At 36.8% G+C, this 16100-nt stretch overlaps 1 protein-coding gene across 3 annotated transcripts in view; it reads right to left on the bottom strand.

Moving 5' to 3' along the window:
* LOC129771820 (tight junction-associated protein 1) overlaps nucleotides 1-16100 on the bottom strand; it is a 137275-nt gene that overhangs the window by 13146 nt on the left and 108029 nt on the right. For all 3 annotated transcript variants that reach the window (XM_055775878.1, XM_055775879.1, XM_055775880.1), the window contains exon 5: nucleotides 7196-8289. In XM_055775878.1, coding sequence (XP_055631853.1) covers nucleotides 7196-8289 — 1094 coding nt within the window. The remainder of the gene's footprint in view (nucleotides 1-7195; nucleotides 8290-16100) is intronic.

The raw sequence follows: 16100 nt of genomic DNA, 5'->3' as shown, positions 1-16100 counted from the left end.
ATGAATTTTTGGGTTAGAATAAATAATGACATCTTCAAAACCACTATCATTCAAGATTTTCACTTCCAAAATTATGTTGAAATTTACTCATTTAGATGTTCCAAAACTATATCCTGCACAATTTTTCTTATATTTCAAATGGAACAGAACCCTCTTCTGTGGCATACTTTTTAAAGTAGAGCCAGTTTAACCCAACATCGTTCGAAACAAAAAAGGAATTTCAATAACTCTGTCATTGTTGAAATTCGAATATATGCGTGGAATTTTTCCATGATCGTCTATCATCTTTTGAGAAAATTCTGGATAAATTATTTTTTTTCTTGCGAGAAACGTGTTTTCTGATTTTAAGGGGATGATTCATAAATTAAATTCTTTTTTATATCCAGAAAACGAAAAATATGCATATAAAAATCAAATAAAACAGTTTTTTTTTTTATTATATACAGGATACGATTATATACAGTGAACAGGAATCGGAGGCTATTTATAATCGAGTCCGCCCTGTAGTAATTTTTCAAAGAAAACATGAAGAAGTTGTTCTTAGGAAAACTTTTTCCATGGAGCAGTGTCCTTCTTTCGATGTATGTATGACTTGTTGGTAATTGTATGGGAAATTCATACACATTTTTTTTTTCAAAATAAAAAAAACATATTTTTGAGAAAAAATGAATTTGAATTTTCGAAATACTGTTTTTTCAATGATTTTTTTTAATTGTTTGATATTTTCGATTGAAAACATGTTTTAATCATGTTTGCTATATTTCGTTCCTTAACCATTATTTTGTAGGTCTTACAGTTTTTAAGTGAGGATTTTTTTTAGTTTTCCCAACTTTTATTTTCGAGGTTTTACATGTCTTCTTTAAAAAATTACTATTCATGTTTAAATCGTGACATTCTAGTGTGTAGGCTATCGCGATTGACATATTCTGCAATTTTTTTTCTATTTAGAAGCACGTCAAAAACATTTCAAACGTGAAAATTTACACACAAGAATTTTACGAATAGAACATTATTTTTCCAGGAATCTCCATACAAAAATACCATATATTCCAGAAACTAAAAAGGTAATAAAGTTGACTTATTCGACAGAAGTTCATATTTGAATAAGTTATAAAACTTTGTCGAATACACTGCATCGCTATCTTAACTATAAACAAAATTAGGATTGGTAATATTTTTTTTCAAAATTGTTATTAAAAAAACTTTTTCCCTGTAAAAATTTCCATCTTTTGATGTATGTGTGACTTGTTGGAAATTGTAAGGACTATTCATATAATATTTTTGAGAATTTAGAAAGAATGCGTTTTTACGAAAAAATAATTTTAATTTGGAATTTTTTCTTCAGTTTAATTTAAAACTTTTTTTTAGTATATTTTCGAGAAAATTTAAAAAATTTCCTATACTTCATCCTTTGACGAGAATTTTGTAATTATTATAGTTTTTTGAGTTAGTTTTTTTTTGCAAAAACCGTGCACAAGAAAATCATTTTTCATTTGCTCAGGATCAAATTTCTACAATATGGACTTTATTGTGTCAAAAATGTAGTTTTTGAGTTAGTTATTGAGTTATTCTTGTAAAAAGAAGGTTTTTTTTGAACATGTGCTTTTTCCGAACCAAAAACTCATAATTGAGGGGCTAAGAATGAAAGGGGTGTAAGCAATTCGATCAATTTCTCTTCATCAACTTTTTCTTTCGTTAAGAACTCAACTGCATAAACTTTACAATTTTAGTTTACTGATCGAAAAGGGGCAAATTTTACGTCTGTCAACCCCCCACATTTATAATTTGCTGTATGGGCTCAATCCAACACATGCAGATCGCCAATATAGAAAAAAAACAAATAATCCAAATAGAAGGAAAAGAGACAGGAAGAAGGTGATCAAAACAAGGGTTCGGAAGAAGAACACGAAGGAGACAAAACAGAAGGTTTATAGAAAGAGAGTTGGAATGAAAACGGCCATTGGATCGGGCGAAATAATAATGTCCTTTAAATAAATTATGTTAATTAATTGTAAATAAATATACGAGTTGTGAATTAATTGTAAATAAACGGACTGTAGTGCAATCATAAAGTTGGTGCTGTTAATTGGCGGGTACTCACCCCCAAAAATAATAAACCCAGGAAGGAAAACCCCGACAGTTTCAGGTCGAAGAAACGCAGGATAGGGTCCTGCGTATTGGCATCGAACCAGCTACCCAACACCGATAGATATCTTCAACATTGTCAAATACAGCTGGGGATGAGTTTGCAGCTAAGTTATGACCAAAAGAGAGAGTCGATGAAGAGAAATCGATCATGACACATACACCCTTTTCATTTTCAGCCCCTTAAATTATAACTTTGAGTAATTCCAAATGAAATCGACAAATGACAAAACATGAGTATTTTTGATTCGAATGAAAGTGTGTATTCCGTTTGGGTTAGAGGAAATATGAGTTTTCCACAGCAGTTGGGATTTTTTTGACTCAAGCGTAACTTTTGAAAAGGGCGTATCGATTTTAGTAGGAGAAATCTTTGATAATTTATATCTCAAAAACTATGAGTTGTACCGAAATAGTGTCTTAGAAAGAGTTATATAGTATTAATGGTTGAATATGAAAAAATGTACACTGAGAAAAAAAATTAGCACTCTTTTTTTATTTACAAATTAAAAATTCAATTTGCAATATCCAAAATACATATTTTTTAATTTTTTTTTATTTTTTCATAGAAAATAGAAGTCATGCAGAAAATTTAAAAAATGGGCCCAAGATGGTAAAACTATTTTTGAAGAACTTTGTGGAACATCGAATTTCTAGGAATTTTCGAAACTTCGAATTTTTGTATGTTAACAATCATTTTTAGCCACAAATTATGAATTCTGATGTGATTTTGAACAAAAAAGGTTATTATCAAACTCCTTCTAAACGTAACCATTCTCGAGATATTTAAAAAAATATATATATCTTATTTATTATTTTGTTTATAGTAAACTAGCTAACCCGGCAAACTTCGTCCCGCCCATTTACTTGATTAATTCTCGAGTAATGCAGAAATTTGTGTTTTATTTGTATGGAAGCCACCCCTAAGAGAGGGAGGAGGGGTATCTAACCACCATAGAAACATTCATTGCACCCTAAAGTTTCCATATGCCTAATTTGGTTTAATTTGCTTGATTAATTCTCGGGTAATGCAAAAATTTGTGTTTCATTTGTACGGCAGCCCCCTATAAGAGAGGGGGAAGGAGTATCTTAACACCATAGAAACATTTATTGCATCCTAAAACCTCCACATGCCAAATTTGGTTTCATTTGCTTGATTAATTCTCGAGTAATGCAGAAATTTGTGTTTCATTTGTATGGCAGCCCCCCCTTAGAGAGGGGGAGGGGTCTCAAAATATCACGAAAACATTCCCCGGCCCCAAAAACCCCTACATACCAATTTTCATGTCGATCGGTTCAGTAGTTTCCGAGTCTATAAGAATCAGACAGACATCACTCCATTTTTATATATATATATATATATATATATATATATATATATATATATATATATATATATATATATATATATATATATATATAGATAATCTCTTTTAATATTTTTGTCTCCTGGCAGGTGTTTACCATTGGTTCGGTTTTGGGAACTGTCCTATCGCTTCTTAATCCGAAGCGAAATCATGAACCCATTAGTAATTGAGAATTGTAAGAATCTTCTCGAATTGAACCAACGGTCGAGATCCATGGATCTGTACTCTCATTACTCATTACTTCTAGTCTTAGCAGTATGCAAGCCATTCAATCCTTGAAACAACAGACGAAAGCATCATATTTTCTTATCGGAATTAGGAATGCATTGAATTTTCTTATTGATAAAAGTATTCGAATCACTTTCATTTGGATTCCTTCCCAATGCTCTATTCCTGGTAATGAGAAAGCGGATACACTCGCAAAAATGGGTAGTATGCAGGGCACAGTTTTTGAAAGACAAATAGCGTATCGGGAATTCTTCTCCATTTCCCGACAGCAGTCACTCACCAGTTGGCAAAACCAATGGAACAGAGATGAGCTTGGGAGATGGCTATACTCTATTATCCTCAAAGTTTCAACGAAGGCCTGGTTTAAAGGGTTAGATCTTAACAGAAATTTTATTAGAACTATGTCCAGATTGATGTCCAATCATTCCGCGCTAAATGCGCATCTCTTCCGCATAGGTCTTGCTACTAACAATTTATGCAATTGTGGTCAAGGATATCATGACATCGATCACGTTGTTTGGTCATGTAATGACTTTTGCAATGAAAGAATCAAACTGGTTGCCGATTTAGAGACTCAAGGAGTACACTCACGCATGCCAGTTCGCGATATCTTAGCTACTCGCGACCCTAATTTTATGTTCCCCATATAAAGGGTGTGTCGCATCAAATTGCATCACGGAAAAAACGCTGTAGAAATTTAATTTTTAAGGAATTATATCTTCAGCTTTCGCTTATAATCAGATAAGAGTGTATAGATCACGTTGGCCATGCTTCACTGTCAATTTTTCGTAAATTTGGAAAAATGTCGTCGAACGAAAAAGAGCGTCGTGAATTAATCCTGCTCACTCATTTCGAGAATCCGGAGTTGTCACATCGGGACATCGGTAAGATGCTGGGAATCGTCCAATCCACGATCAGCAGAGTACTAAAACGATACTTCGAGAACCTAACCATCGACCGGAAGGTGAAGAACGGCAAAAATGGATGCTCCGTCAGTGAAAAAGATCACAAGCGCGTAGTTTAGCAGTTTAGACGTGATCCGAGAAGTTCGGTCCGGGATGTCTTCAATAAGCTGAATTTGTCAAGTTCATTCGCCCAGCGGACCAAGCAGCGGGGGGGCCTGCGTACATACAAGGTTCAGAAGGCTCCTAACCGCGACGAAAGGCAAAACATGGTGGGGAAGACGCGAGCCCGGAAGCTGTACACCGAAATGCTGACGAAGCCGCATTGCCTGGTAATGGACGACGAAACCTACGTCAAAGCGGACTTTCGTCAGCTGCCGGGCCTGTTGTTCTTCTCCGCAGAGGACAAATTCAGCGTTCCGGAGGAGATTCGCAAGCAGAAACTATCCAAGTTTGCCAAAAAGTACATGGTGTGGCAAGCGATCTGCTCTTGCGGAAAGCGGAGCGCCCCCTTCGTGATGACCGGCACGGTAAACGGGCAGGTTTACCTTAAGGAGTGCCTACAGAAGCGCTTACTACCACTATTGAAGCAGCACGAGGGCCCGACCATCTTCTGGCCGGATCTCGCTTCGTGCCACTTTTCAAAGGACGTGTTGGAGTGGTACGAAGCCAACGGGGTGCCAAAGGAAATGAACCCGCCCAACGCGCCGGAGCTTCGCCCAATAGAGAAATATTTGGCGATTATGAAGCAGGCCCTCCGGAAGAACCCAAAAGTTGTCAAAGCGGAGGCGGACTTCAAGAGAAAATGGATTTCTGTTCAAAAAAAACTACAACCTGACGTTGTACAGAACCTTATGGATGGGGTAAAGAGGAAGGTGCGAGCATACGGGCTTGGGCTCGAAGTATGAATAAAAAGAAAATGCCAAAAGTTGTTTAATAGTTTTTATTTTACTGTCTAAAATTTTCAAAAGGATCGGTCTACTGGGCGAATTTCTACAGCGTTTTTTCCGTGATGCAATTTGATGTGACACACCCTTTATGTCTTCCTAAGAAGCGCTAATGTTATTATTTAGGTCGCATCTCCTACTCCCACTGTCCATTCTCCCTTCCTTTCCTATTACACAAGCAGAACTTAGTACCCGTTGAGATAAGATCATTACAGGAGCTATTAACATAGCAAGGAGGCACTCACTACCAAAGGATACCATTGCTACATCAACTGGCGATGTAGTTGTTACGACCCACCACAGGCACTGTTCCAGACAAGGATAATACCGACGAGGCAACGAAGGAATAAATTATATATTTTTTTTTATATTGCACTGTAGTTGCACTGTAGTTTTAGCTAATTATACTTAAGTTAATAATTATGTAGTTATATTATATTCAAATAGTTTTAAAATGTATTGCTTGATGGTGGCTCTTTATCCACTTGAGCCTAATTAAATCAATAAAGGAAAAAATATATACGTTTGTCGTGTTATACAGTCATGTTCAAATTTTATGAATTTTCTTATAATTTCCAACAATTTTTTTGATTGATTGAAGTTTGTATTAGGATGAAAAAAAGATTTTTTAGTTTCGCTACGTTTTGTATTAACCCACATGTCTTCGAATGTTTCGTAACGTAACTCCAAACATATGTCTTTACCATAACGATGTATTTGGAAAAGTTGATGGAAATTATTAGAGAATTCATAAAATCTCATGAACATGATGGTATAACACGACAAACATATTTAACGGCCTATTTACTATTAAAAAGACAATAAATTAGAAACATTTTTTTAAATATTTCGAGAATCGCTACATTTAGAAGGAGATTGATAATAACCTTTTTGTTTTAAATCAAACAAAAATTCGAAGTTTCGAAAATTCCTAAAAATTAGATGTTCCACAAAGTTCGTCAAAAATAGTTTTACCATCTTGGGCCCATTTTTTAAATTTTCTACATGACTTCTATTTTCTATGAAAAAAAAATAAAAAATATGTATTTTGAATATTGCAAATTGAATTTTTATTTTGTAAATAAAAAAAGAGTACTAATTTTTTTTCTCAGTGTACATTTTTTTCATATTCAACCATCAATACTCTATAACTCTTTCTAAGACACTATTTCGGTACGACTCATAGTTATTGAGATATAAATTATCAAAGATTTCTCTTACGCAAATCGATACGCCCTTTTCAAAAGTTACGCTCGAATCAAAAAATTCCCAATTGCTGTGAAAAACTCATATTTCTACCAACCCAAACGGAATACACACTTTCATTGGAATCAAAAATACAAGTTTTTAAAATCTGCATTTTTAGGACGATTTCATTTGGAATTGCTGCTTTTCTTAAGACATAGTTTGGATCAAATAATCTGTTTTGGCATTTTAGTTTATTTTCTGAAATGATACCATTTTTGCATAATGTCTTTTCAAAAATTAATCGTGATCCTATTTGAAAAACTATTAAACTAGCATCGTCGAACAAGTTGGCAAAGTTTCAGCTAAATAAATTTTCATTTTCGAAAATTCATGTTGATTGGTGATTTTCTTTCAAACATACCTTTATAGTTTTGATAAGATTTCGATTGAAATTCTCGAAGATTTTCGCCCCATCACGCTCTCGGCTGCTGGTTCTGCTCCACAGACTGTTGGTGCTTCCGATGGCGTGATACAACCCACTACCAACCGGACCACCGGATGATATCTTGCCCGGTCCACTGAGACTGCCGATTTCGCCGCCACCCCCACCGACGCTCGATTTGGGCGTCTGCAGCGTGTGGCTTCCGCTCATCTGGTCGGTATCCTTGATTATGTACGATGGGGATTCGTTGGTGTATTTTCCCCCCATCGGAACTGCAATCGTGCTTTGTGCTTTCACCGATTTCACCGCATCTACCGGCTTTTTGCTGTGGGTAATCAGTGTCAGCTTGCCGCTTTTCGAGCCGGCAAGATTATTGCTTTTATTCAGCCCGAAGCTTCCCGGGGGATCCGAGTTCGGTGATGTGTAAGTACCGCACCTTTCATTGATACGATGATGACCAAGTATTGGGTTAACCATCAGGTCATCCTTCTTGATAGGCTGGAGTAGCTCTTGATTGCCGCTGCCACCGTTAGGTGACGTTTTATCCGGCGTCGTAAGGAAATCGGACACACTACTTTTCGTCTCCGATATGACACTATCACTGGATTTGATCAGCTTCATTATGTAAGGACTATTGTGGTGGGACGGCGAGTTCAGATTATTGTTACATCGCAGGCAAAGCGAATTATTCGTTTCCCCCTTGATGACAGTCTGCGTTCCAACGTTGTAGTACTTCTGGCCGTCTCCCAGCAAATCGGCCAATATAAGTGAGCCACTATTGAGGGCGGTATTTCTGGTGCAAACACAGGTCTCGCAGTGCTTGACGGGAGAGTTCAGCAGGGCCTCGCTAGACTTGAGTTCATCTTCGAGAAACTTTGCCATCACGGACGGTGAGACGACGTTGTGATCGTTGCGACTGCCCCGGACCGTTCCGAGGAAGCTGTCACTGCTGTTTATGTTCCCCAGGGACATCGTCTCGTGCTGCGAAGAAAGTTTTCCACAACTACCCCCACCGCCAGCGGTTCCTCCTCCGCCTCCCCCGCCACCGTCCTGTGATGATGACTGGTTCACATCTGTTGGTGATGATGGGTTGGAGATGTATGGTGGCATGTGGAGTTGTTGATTGTCAGCATAGCGCCATGTTCAGAGAGGATGAAAACAGAAGACATAGGAAAAGTCGATTAGAATACTGACATTGGTGGCGTATGCCAACTTTTGTTCGTGATATATTAGTAAATTGGTTAAAATCGAGTTATGTAGGCAAAGATTGAAACATGTGCTACAATCAGTTTATATTCAGAAGACGATTTTGTTATGACATACTTTTGTCTGTTAGTTGGTTGCAATGTGTAGCTATTATTACGAGAAATGCTTGCACGCGAGCTTGGTGGAATGAGATGTTTGTGTTTGGTTAATTCTCTACTCACATTATGAAATGGGATTTTTAAAGCGTTATAGTTGAGAAAATCATAAAAGTTATCATTTTCTACAAATTCAAAAAAGTATAATTGAACACGATTCAATTAATGAAATTAATTGTCTATTTCATGTGGAACCTTGGGTAGGGAATCGGCTCACATCGATAGTTGGTTCTTTTTTTTGGGCACCCAAAATCGGCGGGAAATCATTACCCGATTACAAATTTCCTATTGTCATCGGGAAATAATATCTAAACAAAATTTCTTGCGCATAGAGCCAACGGCAATGGAGTCCACCCCACGCTTCTCCTCCGCGACAGTCTCCGAAGCCCGCCACACTGGTTGAGCCAAGTATTACCCCCTTGCAGAGCCTCTTCTTACCTTTGTAAAACCACGTGCGAAAAAGTTGGTGTTTTCTTAAGTTAAATAACGAGCAACAGTGGTATTGCGAAAACGGAGTAGACGAAAGATGATGAAGTGGAAAATGGCGGAAATTCTACTTCAATGGCAAGGTACTGGAAAAAAGCAACCGATGAGGTAGATCAGCAGCTTCTGCAGGAATTCATGATAGGTATCAAGCCTAAAGTACGAATTTTCATTGGCAGGGTATTAATACCGTTTAAGACTGAGAGTCTAGTATTTGAAAGTTGCAGAAATTCTATGAGTTTTTCGGGCTTCAATTGATTTTTGGCACTGGAAACCAGTGTTGCCACACACATAGATTTATCTAGAAAGGTACAGATTTTTTCGTTATTCTTGGTACAGATTCTGTACGGCACATGCTACAGATTATCGTCAAAAAGTACAGATTGGTACAGATTTTTTTCGCGTGTGAAATTTCGTAGATTCGAACAAAGAAACATTAAGGTACATGACGAATTTTAATCCGCAGTATCGCTTGGTGCTGCTGATCATAAAAGTCTACAATGCAATAATCGATTACAACATGAGAAAACTGTACACGAGACATTCGGCTCTGTTACAGCTGAAATTGCTAGATGAGCCTAATAGTAAAAATGAAACAGATGGGATAAAAAAAATTAACAACAAAGAAAAAAAAACATCATCATCAGTACGAACATGGACGGATTTCAGGTCAACTCGTCTATGGGATTGGCATGACCCTCCCAGAACTTAATAAAACTTTCTGGGCGTGAATACCTTACCTAATTAAGCAACCTGGCATAGCATTTTCCGAGAATTTATCTAGACTAACATATGGAAAGCGCAAAATATTTTTGATCATTTTTTTATAAATTCTTTCTTTTTACTCGAAAATAGAGTGTCCTACAAAGAAGTGATCTATGGAAGAGTTATAAGAAAATAATTGAATTTTCATAAAAAATACTGAAAAAATATTTTTTGAAATCCTACACTGAAAATAATCGATTTAAAAAAATATACATAGGAAGTTGTGTTCAAGACACGACCGCATTGTTGACGTAGAACTACGCTGTGGTTTAATTCAAGTCGCTTGTTCATAACTGCAGATATTATTTTATAATGCTACGAAAATTTTGAAATAATCATTCTACCAGTTTGGTCGCCCTGAAATGTTTTTTTTTATTGTGAAATCCTTTGAAGATAATTGTTTGAATATTCATTCTTATAAATAACATAAATAACTCTTTAGTAAAAAGTTCCGGGGACCCTGAAAAGGTTTAAGGGTTTGCGTGGTTGTGTAGAATCATCTCGAGAAGCAAAGATTCCTTCTTGCCTTGCCATCGCCATTCAACAAGCATCAAACACGCGTCTAACAGATGCACACAGTTGCAGCGATAGAATTAAACATTGCGAGAATGACCGTTTATGAAACATCGTTTCTCGACTCTCGGTCAAAACCATCAACAAAGCTAGGAGCAAATACGAATGGCAACTAAAAGTATCGAAGATGTGCTATTCACATGAACATGAAATGAACTAGTTCTAAGATTGGCGCAACGAAAACAAGCAACACACACAAAACCAAACATTGATGGCTAGAAGCGACCTATAATCATTTGCACTCTTTTCTTTTTTCGCCTGCGTTGCCATGGCTCGGATGGTTGTGTTAATTGCAATGCTAGATGCACTTCATGTGGAATATTTGCTAGTGTTCACAGCTAGAAGGGAACCATAAAACACAAAACGAGCAGAATAAGCGACCTTTGTTGTTTCGGGCACAAAAAGATTCTGAGAATTTTCCTCAGAGGAGATGCAATACTTATACGCTAGCGACAGCTCACTTATCATGCAAGGGTGGAGTTTACTTCGCAAATATGCTCTTTTTGCAATCCCCCTTCGTTATATCTATTCTAGCGGCTGTTTAAGTTACCCGCTATTAACAGCTCTGTTCGAGAAAGCACACAAATGGACGAAACAAATGTATGGGGAAATGAGAATGATTCCAATTTTCACCAATTCAAACCATATACAGACTATGGGATTGTAATGTATAGCATACCAAACAAATCTTAGAAAATTTCCGATTCGATTGGTTTGCAAATCGTTAAAATCCGTTCGCAGCAAAAAAAAAAGTTATTCTCGTTAACTTTATTTCATTAAAACGTGACCTCTTTTCTTAATTGGCACCCTTAATGTAAGACTTAGTCCTACGTCAAAAATTGTTATGGAGTGCCGAAATCGATTGACGCAAAAATTTCATCAAACCATCATGAAATACTGAGCAATAAGCGTTTGAAATTGGACAATTTTCACGATGTGCTCGATTTTCGATTTTCAATTTGTATCCTAATATGCTCCCGAAAGACGTAATCCTACGTCAAAAAAAGTTGTGTAATTTTAAATTATTACTTTATTATGTCATCAGAAATCATATCAACGAGGGTATCCTCGTAGCACATAGTAAATGGATAACTGTGTAATCGTTCTTTACATCTCAGTGAAGTAGAGTGTATATGCCTACTAGCGCTACGTGGAAACCATCAATCGCCACTAACATCGCTTATCGGTTGATACAATTACAATAAATTTTCATGGCCAGCAAAATTTGGCAACCCTGACCCCGAACCGTGTATCATTCAGTTGAATGGCTTGTGATTTATTTTGTGGCAGCGCAGTTCGCGCTCATTTGATTAAAATAAAATTATGATAATAGGTAAACGGGTTTCAACCATCCGTTCAACCGATTATTCTTGAGGTTCATATATACAACGACAGCGCATAGGGATCTGTCGGCTTTTCCGAGCTCTCGATGAGTATCACATTGCGCGCCGTTTTGCTGGCGACAGGCCATGAAAATTTAGTGTAATTTGATCACCCGATGTGCGACGTTCGAGCTAATCGGATCAGAAACCCTTTGGACTGAGTCCTCGACTAAGTAGACGCTTTCTTCATACAGTGAAAACTTTCGCTTTTCGAATAACGAATCTCTTGTAACAATCCTTATTACCTTAGACGAAACATATGAGGAAGATGTATTCCCCCACCTTTCTAACACATCCATCATTCCAGACAACGTCAGAGAACCTGGCGAGCTTTCATTAAAATGTATTGTGTATAAAATTTATATCTGAGAACACAGATACCCCCTATATAATATGAGTAGCTCCACAATTTTTCAGGCAAAACATTGTATAATCGATGTTTAATCAGTACAACCGATCGATCTAGTGCTCAGTACAACCTATGCGTTAACCTCCACATTCGGGTCCCATTCCAGATAACCCCAAGCAATCAAGAGAGGTTAATTTCGCATCTAATATTTGGTGGGTTGATTAATGAACACAAAGAATCCCCCCATATTTTCCTACCCTAAAAGGCGGTGTGTGATATTAATATCAAAATCCCAGTTTAAATTTCACCCGTGCGGACTGACTGCTGGCAGGTAAAATTGTTTCGCCACAACGAAAATCCCCACGTCGTTCGCATCCTGTCGAGAGGTGTATCGCCCATAGTCGTAATAGTCGCTGGTAGAGCTCGGAAGCCACGACCTATACCACACCGTTCGTTGGCGATACGTAGAGTCGTAGTGGCTTTGTTCCCGTAATGGGCCCTCCCTCGATTGACACAAATAAGTCATGTTTCCGATAGATATACATAAGACACGGCCACAACACACCGTGTCTGTGCGTTCTTTAAAGGGAAATCATGTTTCACTCGAGCATGGCATGTGTAATGAGATGGGTAATGTGCTGTGCGGTAAAATGGGATGAGGCAAAAATATGTTTCAACGCCGTGGCTTCGACCGTGGTTAGATATCCATCTAGCAGAAAGTTTATGGATCATATGTAGTCGAGAGAATCCTTTATGAAATCTATGGGACGCTGGTGAAAACTTGGTTGAACTTCAAATATTCATCATTGTGTCACAATGTAATTATTTCGTGATGTCATTCGTTGAACTTTATTCAATGGAGTTCACTTTTGCAGATTAAAGCTGTTTAACAGCTTACAGTTTAAAAAAATATATCGGTATAAGATTTTGAATTAGATTCACTGTAGCATGGAGTACTTACTATACTCAATACAATATATCAGTATTTTTTTACATTTTTAGGAAAATAATGAAAAATCAAAGAACCATAGTGCAAATATTATCTGATTGATCTTCTAATCTACCCTTTAAAATTATTTTTTACTACAAAATTTCAGTACTTCTACCAAAACTCGACATTATAATATCAAATTATTTTCAGACACAATTCGCGTGCAATATTTGTCTGTTACATGGAATAAATGTTTGATACCGAAAATATTACAGAATCAAGATAGCCCTAAATCGGACAATTCCTTTCTCGAGTTTTGCTCTTATCAATTTTTATTTATATAGATAGAATGGAATAAAATCCATTTCCACTTTCGAACGAAGATCAATTTCGTTACCCCAAACATGAAATGAACTAACAACGCTTGTAATTGTAATTGTAGAACATATGAAGAATTTCACGCCAACTCGACTGGCCGTTGACAGCACCATCTCAGATAGCAGTGAAACGTAGTGGGTGTAAAAAAATGGGTCATTTAAGCAACTTTGCATACTTGAAATATTCGAAAAAGAATTAGACAACTTTTTGGAAAAAGTCAAAATTTTTTTTTAATTTTTACAAAAATTTATAACTTAAAAACTATGATATCTACAAAGTTCATGTCATAAGATGAAATGTAGGAAATTGTTAAAATTTTTACGAAAAAATACCAAAGATTTTATAGGAAAAAAAATTTGCTTTAAAAAAAAGTTATTTTATAAATTAAAATTCATTTTTCTCAAAAATGTTTTTTTCAATTCTCAAAAACATATATACGAATTAAACATAGTATTCATACTTTGACAATAATTTTGTAGGTATCATAGTTTTTATGTTATAATTTTTTGTAAAAAAAATAAGAAAAAAAAATTGTTTTTTTTCCAAAAAGTAGAGTAATTGTTTTTCAAATATTTCAAGTATGCAAAGTTGCTTAAATGACCCATGTCTTCACACCCACAACGTTTCACTACCACCTGAGATGGTGCTGCCAACTCCTAAGACGAGTTGGCATAAAATTCTTCATATGCGAATTGAATTTTTTGAATTTTCCCATTGTGCTTCAGAGAGGGGGTGGAGTGTCTAACCACCATAGAAACATTTATTGCACCCTAAAACCTCCACATGCCAAATTTGGATTCATTTGCTTGATTAGTTCTCGAGAAATGCAGAAATTTGTGTTTCATTTGTATGGCAGCCCCCCTAAGAGAGGGGGTGGAGTGTCTAACCACCATAGAAGCATTTATTGCATCCTAAAACCTCCATATGCCTAATTTGGTTTCATTTGCTTGATTCATTCTCGAGTAATGCAGATAATTGTGTTTCATTTGTATGGCAGCCCCCACTTAGAGAGGGGGGAGGGGTCTCGAGGTATCATAAGAACCTTCCCCGGCCCCAAAACCCCTACATACCAATTTTCATGTCGATCGGTTCAGTAGTTTCCGAGTCCATAAGAATCAGACAGAAAGGCAGACAGACAGAAATTCATTTTTATATACAGTCTATCGCAAAATTTAGTATACAACTCGTGCTGGTTTGTTATTGTTGAATTTTTGGGGGTTAAAAAATAAATAATAAAATGTCATCATGTAGTGATAAGAAAAAAATCAAAATGGTCACATTTCTACTTTATATTTGAAATACAAACAAAAAATCTCCAGTTAAGACGTAGCAAAATTGAGTGTACAGTTCAAGTTTTTCTTGAAAAGAAAATTCAAATCAGTTCAGAAATGTGAACAGATAACAAAAATCAATTCCTCTAGTATTTGGTATGGCCCCCTTTTGGCGTTCAGCACTTCCTGCAAGCACCAAGGCGAGATTTTTGATCACTGTAGAAGGAAGTACCTCCCAGATCTCCGTAATCGTCGTTTCAAGTTCCGCTTCGTTCCCCGGATTTTGATGGATGGATGGTTCTTGATTTTCCACCACATATACTGAATAGTGTTCAAGGTCGGTGATTTCGGAGGTGTTTTGAGTTGATTGGGACATAATAGAGCAGGCATTCCAGCACCACGAAGTCAGTTTGCTTCGGGTCATTATTCTGTTGAAAGTAGTAATCACGAGGGAGACCGAATTTCTGGACGGGATACTGCAGGTTTCGTTTCAGGAAGATCATCCATCGCCGAATCGATAAACACCATAGTTCCAGTTCTAAAAGCCGCCAATGTACCATGCATCATCTGACTACCGCCGCCGTGTTTTACTGTGATAACCAAATGAAGAATCTGAAACACCAATCCTGGTTTCCTCCACGCCATCTGTCTTCCATCCGATTCAAAGAGATTGGTTTTCGGCTCATCCGCATGAAATACCTTGTTCCAGAACTCCTTAGGTCTGTTTACATATGCCTTAGCAAACTGTGGTGGTTTTTTCATATTCACCTTTGAGTTGAAATAATTTTCACGGCCAACACGACGTCTCAGGTTGTTGCTGTATGCTACTCTCCGGATAGTGTCTGCGCAGACAGGTCTCCCAATGATGCCGGCTACTTCGGTAGTCAATTGAGGAATGTTTGTTTTAGGGTTCTTTCGCAATGTTCGAACAATTACCCGTTCATCATCAGAAGATAAGATCCGTTTGCGTTCTCTACCGTGAGATTTTCCATGGTTCCTTCGTATGTTCACTTGTTTATGATTTTCTTCACTGTAGAGTGGGTTTTTTCCGACAGCAGCTGTTATTTCCTGCAAAGTCTTCCCACGACAATTCATACTTATTATTATTGTATGTGTAACAATATCTATTTCTTTCCACCAACTTGCCATTTTGATAAAAGAAATTCAAACATCAATAAAAACAAAAAAAAACCGCCCAATCAATGGTTAAGTGTTGACACCAATTACTGATGAAAAAAGTACGCTTATTCACGAAGAAACTTACTTACAAGACTAATTTGATCGGAGAAATTTGAGGTATACACTCAATTTTGCGATACCTAGAATAGAGATTGATTTAAATTTTTAGGAATAAACAATCAGCAGAAAAATTTTCTCGGAATTTTATAATA

This window comes from Toxorhynchites rutilus, chromosome 2, assembly GCF_029784135.1.
Source record: "Toxorhynchites rutilus septentrionalis strain SRP chromosome 2, ASM2978413v1, whole genome shotgun sequence".
In the NCBI taxonomy this organism is placed as follows: domain Eukaryota; kingdom Metazoa; phylum Arthropoda; class Insecta; order Diptera; family Culicidae; genus Toxorhynchites; species Toxorhynchites rutilus.
This window is presented reverse-complemented; position numbering and strand designations above follow the sequence as displayed.